Here is a 21,401-nt window from a genome sequence, read left to right as displayed (position 1 = left end):
CCCCCCATCCCCCCTCCCTGGTCCTTCTTGCTAAAGATAACATGAGGCCTGCACTGCTTGCTAGCTTATGTTTGACTGTGGGGTTTTCCACTGGATCAAAGAACCAGTACTATTAAAATGGGACAAGGGTCTTTAAATCAACCTTGCATTTTCTCCTGAACCCAAAATTAAGAAACCAAGATCATTCTACACAGAATTAAAAGGGAGTCTGCATTTCAAACAGACAACAAAAGCCTTATTGAAGCTCTAAATCTATGCATAATATGTTGAAAACACGACATGGCAAAATGTTTTTCTTGTCTCGTCACATACATGATTCATCCTCTTTATTTTCAATTCAAAACAGCAAAATTTGACAAAAAGTCAAGTAGTCTGTATCACAGGATATTCCCAGTCAACGGGGAATGATCTCAGAACTTTGGCTAATGGTCTGTGAAGGTTCTCTCAAAGTTATGAACAAACGTTCTTCCAGTAACATTAATAGAACATTCGTTCAATGTTATCTGTGGCCTGTTGCATGACGCTAGATGAACAAACTCTGAGTTTCAGAGTAGGATTAGAGTTGACAAAACCAAATAAAATCCAGCCTGGTTTAGATCAGGTTCAGCGTGCTCACAAAGCTTGATATAAACAGATTTTGTGATATGTGTGACACGTGCAGCAAAAAAGCCAATCACCCAGAACGTGGAGATTTTGGACGGTTTGATTTCGGTTTGAGTCGGCGCAATTCACTTCTCTGTTAAAAATTAGAGATGTCGTTATTAAAAATAGAATTAATTTAAATGCATTTACGTTTTATGCAGCAAACGTTTGAGAAGGCAGCAGAAAGAAAATATCTGACTATGCAAAAGAATCAGCTGAATTTTATAGTTTATGTACTTTCACAAAGAACTCAAAATAAAGTACATATTGTTTAGTCATTTTAAAAGCTTTATATATTGAAACCTATTTATAGGCAATGTATATATTTAAATTAATTCAAATGAAAATATAATAGAATTAATTGCCAGCTCATATAATATTTTTTTAAATATATAATTTAATCATTTTAATTCATATGATATAAATATACTAAAAAAATTTGCCTCTAAAATTCTTCTACTCGAAACTGCTTTAATTTAAAGCGAGAGAAATGGGGGAGTGGCTTAATTGCAACAGATATATGTCACTTTACTCACAGCTGATTGGTCCAGTTTGGGTTTGCAATCTCTAACCCAGAATAAAACCTGCTCTGGAGCAGGGTAGCCCTGTAGCGTAAGTTACCACGGTGACAAAACCCGCTCAAAACCAACCCACCGTCTTGAGCCTGAAAACTCAAACTAAACGCAAGCAAACCTACCTGGTTAAAACACAAACCGGCTTTGTGCAACAGGCCTCTGGTCTTTAACAATGTTCTCAAAACATTAGCACAAAAAACTTTATTTACATCATTCATGGACTGTTTATTTCTAAAACATTTTAGCTGGATGTTTGTCTAGCATTTTTTAAATGTTACTACTAAAAAATGATACGATGGAATGTTCCCTTAGCATTCGCATAACCAATTTTTAAAACATTTTTAAAAATGTAGCTACATTTTTAACGTTCAGAGAACATTAAGAAATAACATGGGAATGTTACCAAAATTTTCTTAGAATATATTTTTATTAGCTAGGTAATGACTTAATAGAGAGATGTTCAGCTAAAACATTTCAGAAAAAAAACGTCCCATGAACCCATAGTGCGAACCCCCACGTCTACGTCAAGGAGTGGGGAGATTTGCAAAACACCGCCAAAACCTACACGCAAAGAAAGAAAGCGGAACTACATATTATTCTCGCTGTAGTATTGTTACTGCTGCCGGCGCCATGTCCTGTAAATGCTGTGTTTCGTTGTGAAAGCGAAACTACTTTGTTTGGGTTTCCAAAAGAGGACACAACTAGAAATCAGTGGTTAAGTTATATTTATAACACTGTTCCAGAACAGTTCAACCCAAATATTAGAGTGTGTGCAGCACATTTTACGGAGGACTATTTCCTGAACCTGGAAGGAGAGTAGCCTACAATGCTGGCTTGCACAAAGACTGTTTCTATAAAGTGGGGCAATTCCAACTTTGCAAGGACAGTCTGACACTTCTGCAATACGATGCAATGCGACGCAACGCGTAAAAAAACAGTATAAGTCATTATAATCAGTAACTATGTCCCCACTGGATGCAACAAATGCCTCGTTTATAATAGTTTTTATTGTTTTTGTGTCGTTGCACCGAGACATGGCATCATAATCCGGTGAGGGGCGTAACATTTCCGTCTCACGTTTGAGGTATTTGGCCAATCATGACCCCTTTAAATACGATATGAAAGTTCCAAAAACATTCAAAAGTAACATTCCCATAATGTTTGCAAAATGATAAAATGGAATGTTCCTTTCAATGTTCACATAACCAAATTTCGGAAATAACGTTTTCAGAACTTAATGGGAACGTAAGCAAAGCGTTTTGAATTTTTTCATTCAAAAGTAACATTCCCACAATGTATTCTAAATGATAGGCCTATTATGGAATGTTCCTTTAACGTTTGCAATATAACCATGAAAAAACTGACTTATTCAACGTTCAGAGAGCATTCAGAAATAACGTTTTCATAACTGAAACGTTAGCAAAACGTTCTTAGAACATATTTTGTTAGCTGGGCTACTGTTAGTCGAAATGTTTAGCTACTTTCATCTTATAGCTCACACTCTTTCAGTTAAAAAACTGAAGCGACGTGTAATTTTTCATTATTTTTGCAACGTAGGCTGTGTTCATATTTGTCTGAAAAATACATTTGAAGCATTTTAGCAGAGCCCTTTAGGTCAATAAGGTTTTTTAAGATCATGAGAAACGCGTTCAGTCGAGTGTGACTGTAATGTTTTTCTTTTAATCTCATTATAGCTACAGTTGATTCCCGCGCATTGCGTCTGTTATTAAGACTACACATCTGCTGTCCCATGGCGGCCCCCTCTCTCTCTGTTAATGAGAGACGACCTTCTATAGTCTCATTCCCCCGATGCACCTGTAGCTGCTCTTAAAATGAGGGGCTTTACATTACACCGGTGCGAGAGCACAAAGGCCGACAGTCTCGAGCTCTCCGGTCGCGGGCTTTTATTCCCGCGGTCCAGAGGGAGGGAGCGACTCTCTTCTGGCCTTTCACTCCGTTCTGCACCGCCACGTCCCGCATGAGCTCCAGTCTGGGCTTTCACCAACTAAATGAAGACCTGATAAAAAACGGTACCGGAACAGGCGAGTGGAGGAGAAAAAACGCCTTTGTGCTTCCGCGCGCCGTTACGGAAGCGTGACCCAGCGATATGTACATAGTGTGTGTGTGTGTGTGTGTGTGTGTGTGAGACCCTGGACCACAGTAGCACGGGTATATTCGTAGCGATATCCAAAAAAATACATTGTTTGGGTCAAAATTATAGATTTTTCTTTTATGTCAAAAATCATTAGGATATATTGCCTAAGTATATAGCCATTAAGATATTTAGTAAATTTCCTACCGTAAATATATCAAAACTACTTTTTGATTAGTAATATGCATTGCTAATAACTTCATTTGTACAACTTTAAAGGCGATTTTCTCTATTTTTTTTTTTTTTTGGACCCTCAAGTTCCAGATTTTCAAATAGTTGTATCTCAGCCAAATATTGTCCTAACAATGTTAACCTTATTTAGCCTATTCAGGTTTCAGATGATGTATAAATCTCACTGACCCTTAATAAAACTGACCCTTAAGACTGGTTTTGTGGTCCAGGGTCTGTCTGTCTGTCTCTCACTCACTGGTGTGTCTCATTTTGTAAACTCAACTCAATAACAGCTATTGAGAATGAGAGAATTTTGAATTAAAAGAAATGTAAAATGCTTACACATTTTTAAATATTTTTTAATGCTTTTTCAATTGTAAATACATTTGTCTCATGATGCACACCTGTAATGTTTATTTCTAAGGCATTTTTATAAAAGCTGCTTAAATATCCCAATTTAACTAATGCCTAGTCCTGGCTATTAAAACGAATAATTTTGAAATTTTAATATAATATAAAATCAAATAAAAATGCATTTATTAAAGTATTTATTTATATTTAAATTAAAACAAACATTTAAATAAATTGCAATGTTTACGATTTGGGTTGAATTTCAGAATTATTGTAAATTGTAAAATTATAAAATCTAGATGCTACAATATATGAGAAAGATACAATTAAAATATACATCTACAGAAGTGTGTACATATGCTTATTCATAATAATAATAAGTAAATACAATGTTTGCATATAAAATGAAAAGTATTTTTTAAATTACTTTTTATAATGTTACAAAATATTGTAAGCAAATATGGTTAATTGATTTTTTTTTTTTGTCATTTCTAAATAAAACTGACACTTTTGTAAAACATACTGTTTTAAACTATAGGCTGGTTTCAAAGCTCATAAAGATTATTCAGACAAACATGCTTATTATAAAATTAAATCATCATCAACACACACACACACACACACACACACACACACACACACAAAAAGCACAAGCCCTGCGAACAAGAAGAAAATAGAACATGGAATTTTAATTATTTGAACAGGCTGATTGTACATTATTCTATTTATTTATTTAGCAGTAATTAATAAGACCGCTATATCTATACATTTTCTGTGACGCTTGGACATAAAGTTTCATGCTCAGATCACTAACCCTAAATATGAACAATATAGTGATGTCAACATTATAGCAGAAATGTCACTCTATTATAGACTGACACATTAGAAAAAAAGCCTAATGACCTTTACAGTAATCGCCTCTTCCTACACACCGTGATTTAAGACACATAAAGCCCTGTTGAGTGTGCTTTGCATATTTCCTTGTGTGGCCTCCTGTCTGCTACCGCTAGTCAGTTCCAGACGGCCCACGCATTCAAATGGATCTGTCCTCTTCCGCACAGATATATGCCCACAGACAGGGAGTTTCCCTAAAGCTGCGGCCCAGGCTCAAGGAAGAGCTGTTTCCAACGCGGCCGAGGACATCATCCATCCGGCAGGACCACCAACAATAGCCGCATTGTTCCGCGTGTCTGCAAGGAAACACGGCCTACAGAGAGATGCCATTGTTTTATTGTGTAATGTTACCTGTGATTCGATAAATGATAGCGGCCCGTGTTTTTGTGGTAGGAATGCGCAAATATATCACGGCGTTCTTAGGTCACTGCTGAGTTCTGGCACGGGCTCGGCTCAAGAGAAGCAGGAAAGCAGAAACCTTTTTCTTTAAGAACAGCATACCTGGGAAAGCGAGAGAGGGAGAGATTGAGAGATCGCTTTCCAACAAAACGCCAGCCGTTCTCGAGCAAACAATACATCGGGATCTCTGGAAGAAGCTGCGATACGCTGCCAGGCATTGTCATTGAAGGTGCCTGTAGCCGTACTGAGATAACGCGGCACGGGATGAGCTTTCCACTCAAGCGGCGCCAGAGCTTTGGTTTGGGAGGCGAAACAGTGAGATATGAGCCTGAGATCACGGGAAAACCTGAAGCCATGCATCACACAGGCTTCCCACACCTTATCATCAGCGCAGCTTCCTTTGTGATGGCTGGAGAAGGGTTTTAAAAACTGAGCATCAACATTTACGATTGCTAGAGAAATTTACAGGACTTTGTAAAAATTTTATTCATTTCAAGGCTCGAAAAACACAATTACTGTATATCAAATTTCATAACCCCAATCAAAATCTTATGATCAAAATCGTATCATCAAGTGACTGATTTATCAATGACAAATACTATCATGAATAAATGTTAAATATACGCTATATTATAATAAAGTAATATAGCTGTTGATTAAAAGAGACAGTAATGTCAACCTGTTCCTCAGTTTGTAAAAGCTATATATAAATAAATAAATATAAATACAAATATAAATAAATATACTATACTATACTATAATAAAACACTTACTGTTGATTACGACAGAAAAAAATAAATTAAAAAATTCAACTTGTTCCTCAGTTTGAAAAGCCAATAAATAAACAAACAAACAAACAAACATATAAATTACTATATTATAGTATAATAAACTAAATAACTGCTGATTATGAACAGGAAATAATGTGCACCTGTTCCTCAGTTTATAAAAGCATAAATCAATAAATAAAAACAAATAAAAGAAAAATTAAAGTACAGAAATTCATTCTAAAAGCAGAAATGTGAAGATGGTTGATGATAAATGATTTTAACACAAGATTATTTAAAATGAATTTCATATTAAAAAGTAGTTCCACTGTCAAATTAATATGGATGAACTTATAATGCAGGTGGTATTTGTTTTGGAAGACATATTAATGTTGGACTAACAAAGGAAAAAATCACACATATATATATATATATATATATATATATATATATATATATTTAAGTGTGACAGGATAAACAAAAGAACAGGAGATTTTGGATCATTAAAAGTGGCATTACATACCAAATGGAGGCAGATGGATAAAGAGGCCAAAGCAGTAAGAAGCATTTGCGATGTCAGCTGAAAAAGAAACAACAGCAAGTCATTTTCTTAAAGATTCCAAACATTTAAAATACAGTGGGGCAAAAAAGTATTTAGTCAGCCACCAATTGTGCAAGTTCTCCCACTTAAAAAGATGAGAGAGGCCTGTAATTTTCATCATAGGTATACCTCAACTATGAGAGACAAAATGAGAAAAAAAAATCCAGAAAATCACACTGTAGGACTTTTAAAGAATTAATTGGTAAATTCCTCTGTAAAATAAGTATTTGGTCACCTACAAACAAGCAAGATTTCTGGCTCTCACAGACCTGTAACTTCTTTAAGAGGCTTCTCTGTCCTCCACTCGTTACCTGTATTAATGGCATCTGTTTGAACTTGTTATCAATATAAAAGACACCTGTCCACAACCTCAAACAGTCCAACTCCAAACTCCACCATGGCCAAGACCAAAGAGCTGTCAAAGGACACCAGAAACAAAATTGTAGACCTGCACCAGGCTGTGAAGACTGAATCTGCAATAGGTAAGCAGCTTGGTGTGAAGAAATCAACTGTGGGAGCAATTATTAGAAAATGAAAGACAAGACCACTGATAATCTCCCTCGATCTGGGGCTCCACGCAAGTTCTCACCCCGTGGGGTCAAAATGATCACAAGAACTGTGAGCAAAAATCCCAGAACCACACGGGGGGACCTAGTGAATGACCTGCAGAGAGCTGGGACCAAAGTAACAAAGGCTACCATCAGTAACACACTGCGCCGCCAGGGACTCAAATCCTGCAGTGCCAGACGTGTCCCCCTGCTTAAGCCAGTACATGTCCGGCCCGTCTGAAGTTTGCTAGAGAGCATTTGGATGATCCAGAAGAGGATTGGGAGAATCAGATGAAAACAAAATAGAACTTTTTGGTAAAAACTCAACTTGTCGTGTTTGGAGGAGAAAGAATGCTGAGTTGCATCCAAAGAACACCATACCTACTGTGAAGCATGGGGTGGAAACATCATGCTTTGGGGCTGTTTTTCTGCAAAGGGACCAGGACGACTGATCCGTAAACGAAAGAATGAATGGGGCCATGTATCGTGAGATTTTGAGTGAAAACCTCCTTCCATCAGCAAGGGCATTGAAGATGAAACGTGGCTGGGTCTTTCAGCATGACAATGATCCCAAACACACCGCCTGGCAACGAAGGAGTGGCTTCAGAAGAAGCATTTCAAGGTCCTGGAGTGGCCTAGCCAGTCTCCAGATCTCAACCCCATCGAAAATCTTTGGAGTCCGTGTTGCCCAGCGACAGCCCCAAAACATTACTGCTCTAGAGGAGATCTGCATGGAGGAATGGGCCAAAATACCAGCAACAGTGTGTGAAAACCTTGTGAAGACTTACAGAAAACGTTTGACCTCTGTCATTGCCAACAAAGGGTATATAACAAAGTATTGAGATGAAATTTTGATATTGACCAAATACTTATTTTCCACCATAATTTGCAAATAAATTCTTTAAAAATCCTACAATGTGATTTACTGGATTTTTTTTCTCATTTTGTCTCTCATAGTTGAGGTATACCTATGATGAAAATTACAGGCCTCTCACAATTGGTGGCTGACTAAATACTTTTTTGCCCCACTGTAGATAAATAAGGTCAATTTTGATTTGATGTTGCGTCTTACCTGAAAGATTCCTGTAAAATGAACTTAACCACCAGTGATTATTAAACAGTGTTTTTAAGGCTGACTGTACTGGAGTTAAAATTAAAAACTGCAATGACAGCAAAACCTAGAAGACAATACAGTTACCAAATGAACAATGAATTCAGTGAAATCAGCATATTTCTCAGACATTTTATTAGAAAGTCATCAAACTCTAGAAAAATGGATGCAAATCAATGAGCACGGCACAATTACTGCTTCAAAGTACAGCAATAAGACTTTGAAAAATAACAAACGGGGACATTATGAGATCCATTTATTCACACACACATGTACATGTGAAACAGCAGAATATATACATTCAGTAGTTGAAGTTGTGGAAGACTTCCGATTAGTAAAGACAAATCCCATATAACATTCCCTTGCTCTCAAATCAGTCCTCCACACCTGCTTCTGAATACATTATGGTAGCAAGCAGTCATCCAGAGATGCTTTCAGTCCCAACAAACGCCCTAAACTGAACTCAAAAGAAATAATTTAAATGCTGTGGCAGGTCACTTTAATGCACTTGAAGTGTGTTCATGATGTGGTGAAATGCTGTGGCTGTACTGCGTCACGGACTGAAGGAAAGGCAGCTAGTGTTCCAACCGGTTCGGAGAAAATAGAGTAACAGTAACAGAGAGAGTCTCTCCCACAAAACACTCTCACCTTGATTGAGATTTTAGGGGGAAGAGATCAAAAATAAAGTTGCGATCTGACGTGCAAAGAGGTGCCAAATGAATTGAACTAAATTAATGCTATCCAGACCTTTGACTAATGCTTATATTTTGCAGGGAAACAATTAAGTGCATTTCAAATCATTATATATTAAAAAAAATCATGAGAATATTAAGTTACTGATTGCAAAAATGTAAGAGATTTTTCATGTGCGTAATAAGAGGAAAATGATGGCCAATTCCAATTAAGCATTAATAATATTCCATTTAATTACAGATCTGGACGTTCCCACATCAAAGCCCTTGACAGGTCACATGAAAAAACACAGAAGCACTCAACCAAACCCCCAAATCACTTCGATAACGCAAGCATGTGGCTTAAATAGTCTAAAAATATCTGCTGTACATATGACACAATTATTTACATAAAGTTCGTTAATGATTTATGCACGTAATACATGTTCACCTATGTAGTCCTCTTGTGACGAGGTCTTTTTCTTCAGCTTTTAATGCAAACTAAAGCCAAGCACCTCTGATACTGGATCTGGAACACTTTGTAAAAAAAAAAAAAATTAAATAAATTCTCCGAAATTATTATTATTTTTTTAAATCTTTGCAGAGAAAAGCTGAGAGCCTGTTGGTTTTTTTGGTACAATTTGTTTTTAAATACGAACAAATTGGATTCCATTAACTTAACGCACCAAAAAAAAAAAAAAAAAAAAACTGTGGTTGAAAATGATTTCTTCACAGCAAAAATGACAATAGCACATGCATTTTTTTTATGAGGGTGACCTGAACATTTGCCAATTTCTCTGGATAGCTTAGCTTTTATCTTTTCCTTGTCTGAGAATGTAGCTGATAGAAAAAAAGTCTCATACTTACAAAGGCCTTGTTGATTTAAGAGCAAAAAAAGATATTTGGTACAAATCAAACGTCTGCATTTTTCTTCTCTCATGGGTCAGGAATTTCTCCACGACACCTTCAGTGAACGAATCAACGTGGCCATTACAGTGCTCCGATCCACAGTCGTTATTTCACTCTGCTTGTACAAAAAGCTGCACCTGCTCCCAGAGGTTGAGTAGAAATCAAGAGAGTTTGCATAGAGTCTTAAGGGTTGGTCGGCTGTTGTCAAACGCTGTCGAACTTGTGTTTTAGGTAGTCCTTCATGACCTTGGCAATGGGCAGATCTTCCAGAAGCTTCAGGCTCTGCAGGCCGATGCACTGCCGAATCTTTATCCTGCACAGATCCTGCAAAGTCCTGGGTTGCCCTGAAACACAACGAGTGTCAGGTTAAACACCAGCGGCGTCCAGAGTCTATCAAATCTGACTGCATTCCTAACTGAACACAACTATTTCAATTTGATAACAGAGAAAAAAACAAAAACAAAAACACACAAAAGATGTGGCGCTACAGTCTAAAAGATATAACAAACTTACAATAGAAACTTTAATTGTATTATTAAGGGGCAACATGTGTGTCCTACAACTGACTTAGAGGGGTGTTTATTATGTTTATTGTGTCTTACGTCAAATACACTGAATAAATTAACTTAATACAGTGTGTGCAGAAGCACTGAACTCACTAGACAGAAATGTCTGCCTTAAGAATTAAACTAAGCAGATATAAATGAAAGACTTTGAATTAAAGACTACAGGTGGTTGAGTTTTCTGTTTTAGCTCCACATCTTTATAGAAATGAGAAATTACCCAACATTGGCTTGTTTTAAGAGTCTATAGTCTCTCTTATTTATTTAGTTTTTAAAATCTGCTCATTGTTATTGCTGATTATCAATTAATATTTGTATTACTTTACTGTATTTTCAATGTTTCATTATACAATTCTTTGTACTGTTGTGCTTTGGGATTGACAAAAGTACTTCATAAATAAAATGCATTATTATTATAGATGTTGTGCAAATAACTATATAAATGTAATAATAAATGTAGAATCTGTCACAGAGAGCCTGTTATTTAAGGAAGGAGTAGATTAAACTACTTTTGCATACTATATTGCTGATGTCTTACAGACTTCTTAGGTACAACAGCAAAAAAACAAGACGTTTAATTCAAAGGGTCAGAAAGAGAGAAAAAAGGCTTTGAAAAACAACCGTTTCTGGGAAAGAAAAAAAATTCAAACTTTACCAACATTTTAAGTGTACATTAGGGTGGAAAAAAAGCTTTAGTAACATAAGTGGATGATAGGGGAATTGAAAAATCAAAATCAATCAAAATTCTAATTAAAAACAAAATAATTTATCATTTTGTCATAAAGAGCCCATTATTTAAAAATGGAGCAGATATAAAATGTCTATGCAGATATAATTTTTAAGTACAGCAGCAAAAAACACATTTAATTCAAAGGGTTAGAGAGAGAAAAAAAATGGCCATGAAAAATGATTATTTCTGGCACAGAAAACTTCATAAGTGGACATCAGGGGAGTAAAAAAAACCAAAAAAAAAAAAACCACACACAAAATGTTTTTGTCCATTTGTCGTATTAAGGGATATCAGGAAAGTTCTGCAATGAGTTCCAGGAACCCGGTGCACAGAGTTTATCAGTTTTAATGGGCCCGTTTTCCCTTCCCAACACAATATGGCACACAAATGAAGCCAGCTGGAAAAACCACTACAAAGAGCTGGAGACGGCCATCTGCAGCCCCTGTCTTCTGTCAGTCTCCATGCCTTAGCAAAAGCTCTCAACTATAGGTGACGGCAGAGAGACAGAAATGAAATCAACACGTATTCTCACGCAGCGCACCATCACTCCCTTCAAGACATGAAGTCATGCTCTCAAAGAGTCCTCGATGTAAATACAGCCGCCGAAGTGCTTTTTTAATAAATAATCAGGGTGAAATGGGATCGCTCTGAATGAGCTGACAGCGAGTAAATGTCTGCGACAGGTGGCTTTGATATGGTGATATCAAAGTTGAAGCGAAGCGCAGGAATGTGGCCATTGTTGCGTACTTGCTCATTAGTGCTTCAGGTAACACGGCTCGCTTTCTAAGACGGCCGATTGTTCTGTGTGGGGGATAGAGATCATAATGCCGTTCGCTCGGGAGGCGGTTAGGCCATTGCTCAACTTACAGATTGACAGAACGGCCGTTGCTCTCCGTGAGATTTGACATTTTTCTGGAGAAAAGAGGGAATATGAGCTCCTTTGATGATACTCTCGTCATTAACCCTTGGAGTTTTAATGCTTCATGTTTTACTTGATTGGAGCTCTTTTCTAATGTATAGCTGTAATATTAACTGGAATGAGCGTATTAGAATGTGCAATGTTCTACAGCAAGCTAATTCATTACTGTTGTTATAAAATAAAAATCTTTCAAATTAAATGACAATATTAATAACAATTAAAATAAATAAATAAATATATATCACAAAAATATATAATATTATGATAAATACTGAGGTATTTAATTAAGTAATCAAGTTCATTTGTTGTTGTTGTTAAAAAATAAAAATGTTGTTTAATAAAATGTTTTTTCCCCAAGCTAATTCACTGTTGCTAAAAATGACAATATTTCAAATTAAATGATAATATTAATAACACACACACACACACACACACACTAGGGCTGCAAAACGATTACTCGCGATTAATCGATTCAAAATAAAAGTTTGTTTACATATTATACGTGTGTGTACTATGTATATTTATTATGTATATACAAATACACACACACATGTATATATTAAGGAAAAATGATGGATTTATATGTAAAATGTTTATATATAATATAAATTATATACAAATGTTTACATAGATACAAATACATACAAATATTTATTTTAAATATATACATATATGTGTATTTATATATACATAATAAACATACACAGTACACACATATAGTATGTAAGCATAAACTTTTATTTTGAATCGATTAATCGCTTTGCAGCCCTAATATACATATATATTTATTTATATATTATATACACACACATGTGTGTGTGTGTGTGTGTGTGTGTGTGTGTATGTATGTTAAAGAATAAAAAATTTTAAATATAGGTTTTTGCGCAAAAAGTTGGTGGCGCAAAACAATGAGAGATTGACCTCAAAACTGTCACATAAAATACCGAGACCCTCCCTAATTAAAGAGAAGGTGAACCTACTTGTGACCTCCTGCAGGAAGTCCAGACAGGGCCGACTGATGCCAGACATGCTGACGGAAACAGCCACGGGCGTCTGGCCCTCGTAGTTCCTTGTGTTCGTATCGGCTCCGTAAGTGTACAGCATCTGCGCGCACAGCACATCGTCTCTGAGGGCCGACAGGTGCAGCGGCGTCTGGCCGTCCTCCAGCCGGCCCAGGTTAGTGTCCGCTCCGCGCTGCAGGAACATGCGGCAGTATGAGTGGTTGCCCTTAATGACGGCGTAACGCAGCAAGAAGCCGTTCTGAATGTCTATGTTGGCGCTGTGGTCGAGCAGGATGCGCACGCAGCTGGAGCGCTCGCGGATGATGGCCAGCTGGAGCGGCGTGGTGCCTTTGTCGCTGAGCGGGTCCACCTCGGCTTTGAACTCCAAGAGGAGACGCACGAAGGAGTCGCGGCCGTAGTGGGCCGCCACGTGCAGAGGCGTCCAGCCGTCGTTGCTCTTGGCGTTGATGATGTCGCTGCGGTACTCGGACTCCAGCATGAGGCGGGCGATGCGGGCACGGCCGTGCATGGCAGCATAATGCAGAGCGGTGAAGCCTCCGATGAAATCCTTCACTGTGGGATCCGCTGGAGAGACAGACACATGACAAATCTGAACCAATGAAAGCCTGCTATGATTATTACATAAGCAAATATAAAAACGGCATGGAATGTACTATTATTTGTCCTACTTTTTGTTGCAGTACCGTGAGCACTCTGACAATGGACATTTTAGAATGCACTTTGAATGTTAAAATCTTAAACTGGCATATTAAAGTGAATAAATTAAAGGATCAATGCATTGCAAATGCATAATTTTATATATATATATATATATATATATATATATATATATATATATATATATATATATATATATATATATATAAATAATTCTTTTTCATATTAATAAATGGCATTAATAAAAATATTAACAAAATTAGTAACTTCAAAATAATAAAAATCAATAGTGCATTATTATATTATGAGGGCTGGATTAACCAAAAATAGAAAAGAAGTGAACAGAAATGGACTTAAGATACTTTACATAACTAACCGCTGATTACATTTTTTTGTATGACAATTAGCTAGCTAAAATTTCATAATTCTGTGTTCTTAAAGCTTTTGACCAAAGAATTTCCATGATTTATCCAATCGCTTTCCAGTAATTTGTGACTAACGAATAAGGATTTTAACAAACATTTTTACAGAATTTGCCCTTGTGAGGATACATTTATAGAATGAAATACGTGAAATGTTAACATTATATGTGAACCTGAAACATTTATACTTACTAAAATAAATTCAATAACGTTTCAATGAGTTTTAAAGTTATATTATTAAGGTATATTTTAAGTTGTATTAGAGATATTTATAGACTTTCAATGATCATGATAACCACGCTAAATCATGACAGCCTTAACATTATGTTAAGTTGGCCATATATGGCAAATAAGATAACAGATTTGATGTATATAATTAGCTTGTGTAGAGGCACAGTATGCAAACATTTGCATAATGTTACTATTTTTAATCAAAGCACTATATCATGGTATTGATTATTCTGATGACGGTCTTTGTAAATTTATTCTGAATCTCAATCAGTACAGATGGCTGCACAGCTGAACACTTGATTGTGGATCATTCTATCTGCAGATGTTTCGACAAAAACAGCCCTGTTTCATAGCGCCCTCTAACGTCTAGCATGCATTACTACACCTAAACATGAACATATCGTCTATCACAACACCACTTTAGTGTTTCAAGGCAAAAGAAATGACAAGATAGGGAACCTAAATAGAGTGTAAGAGAGTAAAATATAAACTGCTTATCATTGACAATAAAGTACCTGAAATCAAATTTGCATTTGAAAAGGGATCACATTTACAATTAAATAGTGATTAATACACACAAAACAGAACTTTTTCATGCTTTTTTGTCACTTTTAAACCTTGGCAGTTTAAATGATCAAGTTACTGCTTTTGTTGTGTGGAAATAAGAAACTTGTACATTTTGCCTATGACATCTTTTTTAAGAGTCACATTGAGCAAACCAACCACAGTTTTTAGTAAATGTCAAACTAGGCTGGTCATTTTAGATTTTCTTACCAACTGACACTTTAAATCACTGCTGCACATCTCGCCACTGTCCTAAACCAGCCTTTACCTCCGTGTTCGAGGAACACACGCACGCAGCGCTCCTTTCCCTTCGCCGCAGAGAAGTGCAGCAGCGTCCAGCCGTTGGCGTCCCTGATCTTGGGCGAGTAGCCCTGCTCCAGCATCTTGCGGACGGTGTAGACATCGCCGGCCGCCACCGCCGCCTGGATCTGCAGCTCCTCCTGTAACTCTGGGTTCCTTCTGCAGTGATGGTTCAGCATCCTGTCACATCTCGCAGTACGGGGCTCAGACGCTCCTGTGTCCCTGCAGACAAACACGCATGCGTGACATTATGAAGGCAACTGATAGACAAGCTCATCAGTTTGAATCAAAGGACGATTTATTAATTATGCATACCAGATTTAAAAGAAATGCAAAACCATTTTTTCTGACATAGTCATAATGTTTACATATTCCAGGGAAATCAATCTGGATTATAATATCTACACCTCATTCATTTGTTCTCTACACATCGCTTCATTATAGAGATAAAAAGAAAAACAAATGCATTAAATCTTTTGGAATTACTGTTAATTTAAATGTGTTACCCAGCAGCCCAGTTAGCAAATTAATTTTCTGGCAATTATTTTTGTTGCTAATAAAATCTTAAACCCAACAATCAAATTGTAAAATCTAAAAAAAAAAATATATATATTGTTAATTAGGCTACTGGACACAGCATTAAATGAGCAGTAATTTAAAAATCGAATAAATAAATTAAATAATAATGTGAATGCGAGTATAGACCACTTCCTGCCAAATTTTATTTGTTACAAGAGTGTCAATGTTCTTAAAATCTTATAAACAATACATTTGTAATAGTTATTATTATAAATACTATATGCAGATTTTTTCTTTATATTATTAACAGGACAAGATGATAGATATGAACAAAAAACAAATATATAGGCTAAACATTAATATAGGCGAAAAACAGTTTGAAAGAAAATAATTGCACACATCACTGTTAAAATAATAACAATATTCTTGCATGAAAAGTAATGAGATATTGTCAGCTGCACTGCATGAAGCCAAAACCCTCAAACCAACCATAAACAAGCTTAGACAACACATTTATTATATACTACAAAAATGACAGAAATTACACACACCCATGTACATATGGCCATGGCCTACAGATAATTAGAAAGCTCAGCTATGAGCCAAAATTACCGTTCATTAATGTCTTGTAGTTTTGAAACAGCCTTTGCGTTCTGCATCCATGTTCACATCCACTTCAGATCTCCATTCTAGACATGCACAGTGATATAGAAATATCATCATTCTAATACACATATTCATGATTTAAGAATGTATACACATGATTCCTTTATATACAACATTCATCATTTACATAATATATGCATTTATATGGATAAAATATGCATGTTTACGTGCATAATAATCATTAAGCCACACCTATCTGATGCAGTCTCATTTACACACTTATCTGTCACGTTACATTGATCATCTCTCTGTTTAGGAGTAAATATTAACTGTCACCCATCAGTTCACTGTGTTATTGTCTTTCAGCATCTAAAAAAACAGCTGCAGCGAGCATTTGCACACCTACATTTACCTTTAACAACGCAAATGTTCGCAAACATACGTGATATATACCATCAGCGGCAGTTTAAACATTTTAACACCTCAAATAATGTTAAATAAAAGGTGAATAGTCATGTTTGTAGCTGCTGCACTGAGAACAATGAATCTGTTAGCTGGTGTGCTAAACCAGCTGTGGCAGCTAAAACCAGCCTAAAACAAATACTAAAGCGGCTCTTTTTGGAGACTGGCGTAATTTAATTTAATGTCGCTGAAGTATTTGATATGATAATCCTGACACCGATCATTAAACTGAAGGAGAATTTGACAAACTCTCTGATTGACATGTACTGTTACTGCATTAGCATAGTTAGCATTTAGCCAGCGGTTATTGACCATTTTCACAACAACACTGATTTTAAAGTTACTCAAACTCTCTTAACCTGAGGCTAGAGGATAAAATTAACGATATCTGCTAATTAACACAAAAAAGACTCGAGAGACCGTGAAATAAAATACATATGATATACATACAGAGTACAAATACAGTCAGGGAGCCATGAACATCATCTCCAAGGCTTCAAACCGCAACAGCCAATCAGATTCCAGCTGTCAAATACGTCACAACTACATCACACTGCTGCAAAACAATACGCCGAATGTCAGGATTTTGCGACAATTGTGGCTGTATAGTGGCAAACAGCACTACATGTGGTTTATGGACGGAGGTGTACGGTTTCTTGTAGCGGAGCGGATTTTGTATCACAGTTGAAGAAAAGATCCCAGGATTTTAAATGAGTAGTTATAAAAGCTCTTCATTATAGTACGAATTATGATTTAACGCAGCATTTTTCTACACATCACGATTCAATCACAATTCTATACATGAAAATCTCTAGTCAAACTTCGCGGCCCTCAAAACATGAGGTTATTTTTCTATTTATGAACTTGCCAAGGAGATAAATTGCAGTGACTGATACAGTGGCATTTCGGGAAAATTATAAAGGATATCGGGAAAATTGGAAATGCATCATAGATCATGTAAGCAATGAAGATACTATCATCAAATATTTTTTGTCTTTTTTTTTATGGAAAGGCACAAAATATCCTAAACAAGTACTTTATACCAGTAATTGAGTTTGTGTGTAGTGTTGTATTATGATTTAATTCGTTCGTGTTTTTATTAAATATAACCATAATTGCTGCTTATTTAAAGTAAACACATTCAGGACCGATTTCAGGGTATATGTTTAAGTCCAACTGAATTTGTCATTTCTTGGAGAATTACAAAGTCAAAATTGTTAATAACAGGCATATAATTTTTTTGTGCATCGCTAGAAAAGAGAGTCAGGAAATGGCCCGTCCTTTTTTAGCCAATCAGAAACACTCCCTGCCTGTCAATCATTGTCCATATTTAGGTTTGTTGATGTTGAATTGTCTGAATGAAGGGTCTGTGAAGGTTGAAGAGATGGCCACGTCTGACTGTAACTGAAATGAACTGTATTTTGAACATGTATTTTCATTTAAGCATGCGTTTTAAGCATGACTTGTTTGATGATCATTCTTTGGCCCTTTATTTTCACAGTGTCTCATCATGGATGCCTCAGGATTGGATCTCCAAGACATTTTTGGGCTGTTACGTGCAGGATCTGCTCCCAGCCTGAGCAGTGAAGAGCTGGCCAGCAGAATCTCATCATGTGTTATGAGTCAAACAGCAATCGCTCCTGCGCCGCCCGTCACACACACAGACCTCCTGTGCTTGTGTCTCACTCTTACTGAGAGCATCATTAGCAGACTGATGGCACAGAGTCTGCCACAAGATGCCACAGTATTCTATGAAGATGTGACGAGAAGGCTGTTTGGAGAAATGAATCTGATGGCAAAACTGGTAGGTTAAATCGAATAATATTACATCTTGATTAATAAAAAGTAAGCCTGTTTTTAGAACATTTTTAAAGATTTTTTATTTCACAGTTAAGCACATTTATTCCACAAAATTCTCATTACCTCAATGTTATTTTTATTTATAAATATATCCATTACAACATCTTTTTTTTTTTAAATGTATATATTATTTATATATTTACATCGTCTTATTTATACATCAATATAAATAAATATATATCCATGCTGCTTTCAATTTATGCTGATTTAAATAATTTTAAAAAGTATTTATATAAAAGTTGTCCATGTACACTACCTGTCAAAAGTTTTTGGACAGCAAGATTTTATGTTTTTTTTTTTTTAAAGAAGTCTCTTCTGCTCACCAAGCCTGCATTTATTTGATCCAAAATACTGGAAAAACAGTAATATTGCGAAATATTTTTACTTTTTAAAATAAATGCTTTCTATTTAAATATATTTTAAAATGTAATTTATTTCTGTGATCAAAGCTGAATTTTCAGCATCATTACTCCAGTCTTCAGTGTCACGTGATCCTTCAGAAATCATTCTAATATGCTGATTTGCTGCTCAAGAAACATTTATTATTATTATGTTGAAAACAGCTAAATATAATTATTTTTTGTTTCTTTGATGAATAGACAGTTCAGAAGAACAGCATTTATCTGAAATAGAAATATTTTGTAACATTATAAATGTCTTTATCATTACTTTTGATCAAATTAATGCATCCTTGCTAACTAAAAAGAATTCATTTCTATAATTTCATAATTGAATGATAAATATATAATGATTTAAATATACTGAGTCCAAGCAAGCTTTTGAATGGTATAGTGTATAATGTTACAAAATATATATATTGCACAAAAAAGTAAAACATTTAAATAAAATGAATGTCACAATGCAAAAAAATTATAATAATTAATGAGCTTAATTTAGTTTGTAATATAAATGTTTTGTTATTTGATTTATATATTCATATTTATCAGTGGAATATGTTTTGACTTGTTTGATGTCTTGATGCAGGTCTCTCTCCTCAGATCTCAAGACAAGCTGGTGTCTCATTTATCTGCAAAGTGCATGTCAGTCTATATCATCAGTGACATTTGCATCACTGTGAGTATTGGTGCTGGACATTAAGATAACTTCCAACATGTGCTATTATATATTACATCTAGTAATCCATCTGAGTATTATACGGTTTCAGCGTTTTCTCTGTTTTTCTTTCCTGATGTTTCTCTCTTGACTAAGTGCTGTAATTGTTGATTTCAGGGAGGCCGCAGCTGGATGTGGAGACAAGCGTTTGCTGAAGTGTTTGAGAAATCAGTGTCCTGCAGTGAACTGGACTCCTGTCTGTGGTCCCTGACCGCTGTGATTAAAGCAGTGCTGAGAGGAGACACAGGCCCGAATCAGAGAGGTACAGAAGAGTCTTCACACGCAGACAGATGATTCAGACTGACTTGCTTTATGATGTTTATGTAACTTATCTGGAGTGGAATTACCTAGAACCTTACACAAGATTTTATCTGAGGTGGCGAGAGAGGCAGGACCTCAGGAGAAAATTTGGATAATTGACTGAATATGTAAAACTGGTAGAAAAGATGGAGTAATTACAATGTAAACATCTCACCCTCTCAGAAATCATCATTTTCACTTACATCTGAGCCTAAATGAACTTGCAATGATTTAAAAACAAGAAATGATGATTAGTTGCTAAGTTACATCTGGTTAAATTGGTGTGTGTATATTCAGCATAATGTGTTTATCAAACATTTGATGACTATTATTAATAATAATAATAACAATAATAACAATAAAAATAAAACAATACCTTCCAACATAAAAAAGAATGGTTTGAGAATTATATTTATTAAATCACCTTATTCTCAAATTATTAAGTCACCTTAAACCCATTTTTCCATGTTGGAATAATAATAATAAAAACTGTTCAACATGCAAAAATGAGGTGATGATATTATTATTATTATGTCACCTTAAACCCATTTTTTTGGGGCATTATCGTTTTAATAATAATAATAATAATAATAATAATAAACCAGTACCCTGCAACATGAAATAATAATGGAAATAAGGTGACATTATTATTATTATCATTATCATTGTTGTAGTTGTTATTAATAATAATAATAATAATAATAACAACTGTTCAACATGCAAAAATGAGGTGTTATTATTATTATTATTATTATGTCACCTTAAACCCATTTTTTGGGGCATTATCGTTTTAATAATAATAATAATAATAATAATAATAAACCAGTACCCTGCAACATGAAATAATAATGGAAATAAGGTGACATTATTATTATTATCATTGTTGTAGTTGTTATTAATAATAATAATAATAATAACAACTGTTCAACATGCAAAAATGAGGTGATATTATTATTATTATTATTATTATTATTATGCCACCTTAAACCCATTTTTTCCATGTTGGGCATTATCGTTTTAATAATAATAATAATAATAATAATAATAAACCAGTACCCTCCAACATGAAATAATAATGGAAATAAGGTGACATTATTGTTATTGTTATTATTATTATTATTATCGTTGTTGTAGTTGTTATTAATAATATTGATAAAAATATTATATTAATAATGATAATAATAATTAAAATAACAGTTTTCTTCTTATCATTATTATTAGAATGGCAGTCAAACAACAGCTTGTAGTAACAAATGGATTACAAAATATTGTAGTTATTTTTGAAGCAATATAAAAATGATTTAGAAATGTATAACTGAGATGAGAGGTTTAATATAATGTG

At 35.2% G+C, this 21,401-nt stretch overlaps 2 protein-coding genes across 6 annotated transcripts in view; one reads left to right on the top strand and one right to left on the bottom strand.

The window, feature by feature from the left end:
* Positions 1-8,329: 8,329 nt before the first annotated feature.
* On the bottom strand, positions 8,330-17,376 carry asb7 (ankyrin repeat and SOCS box containing 7). Of its 2 annotated transcripts, XR_009271897.1 has the most exons (6): positions 17,237-17,376; positions 16,331-16,407; positions 15,168-15,421; positions 12,984-13,589; positions 9,750-10,135; positions 8,330-9,419 (listed from the first exon to the last, which is right to left on the bottom strand). XR_009271897.1 is itself a non-coding variant. In XM_058780672.1 (5 exons), exons 2-5 carry the CDS (start codon positions 16,375-16,377, stop codon positions 9,996-9,998), a joined length of 1,047 nt encoding a protein of 348 aa, XP_058636655.1. In that variant the 5' UTR covers positions 16,378-16,407; positions 17,237-17,376; the 3' UTR covers positions 9,432-9,995. The 2 variants fall into 2 exon arrangements, 1 of the variants encoding a protein (XP_058636655.1); XM_058780672.1 differs by lacking the exon at positions 8,330-9,419 and having other exon boundaries at positions 9,432-10,135.
* Positions 17,377-17,401: 25 nt separating this feature from the next.
* The window catches only part of LOC131543383 (ceramide synthase 2-like), a 30,463-nt gene continuing 26,463 nt past the window's right edge, over positions 17,402-21,401 (top strand). Inside the window, exons 1-4 of one of the 4 annotated variants that reach the window (XM_058780666.1) lie at positions 17,402-17,743; positions 18,288-18,590; positions 19,631-19,720; positions 19,877-20,021. In XM_058780666.1, the coding sequence (XP_058636649.1) occupies positions 18,297-18,590; positions 19,631-19,720; positions 19,877-20,021 (529 nt within the window). In that variant the 5' untranslated portion in view covers positions 17,402-17,743; positions 18,288-18,296. Of the gene's footprint in view, positions 17,744-18,287; positions 18,591-19,630; positions 19,721-19,876; positions 20,022-21,401 lie in introns of those variants that run through there. The other 3 variants (XM_058780665.1, XM_058780664.1, XM_058780667.1) reach the window with 3 other exon arrangements.

Source organism: Onychostoma macrolepis, chromosome 07, assembly GCF_012432095.1.
Source record: "Onychostoma macrolepis isolate SWU-2019 chromosome 07, ASM1243209v1, whole genome shotgun sequence".
In the NCBI taxonomy this organism is placed as follows: Eukaryota; Metazoa; Chordata; class Actinopteri; order Cypriniformes; family Cyprinidae; genus Onychostoma; species Onychostoma macrolepis.
The sequence above is the reverse complement of the archived record's forward strand: the minus strand, read 5'-3'. Positions and strand labels throughout refer to the sequence as shown.

Coding starts and splice junctions, on each gene's coding strand:
- asb7 (XM_058780672.1), bottom strand. CDS start 16,377: ATGCAGAACGCAAAGGCTGTTTCAAAACTACAAGACATTAATGAACG. Junction 15,422..16,330: donor CTACAAGACATTAATGAACG/GTAATTTTGGCT, acceptor GTTTGTCTGCAG/GGACACAGGAGCGTCTGAGC. Junction 13,590..15,167: donor TGTGTTCCTCGAACACGGAG/GTAAAGGCTGGT, acceptor CTGTCTCTCCAG/CGGATCCCACAGTGAAGGAT.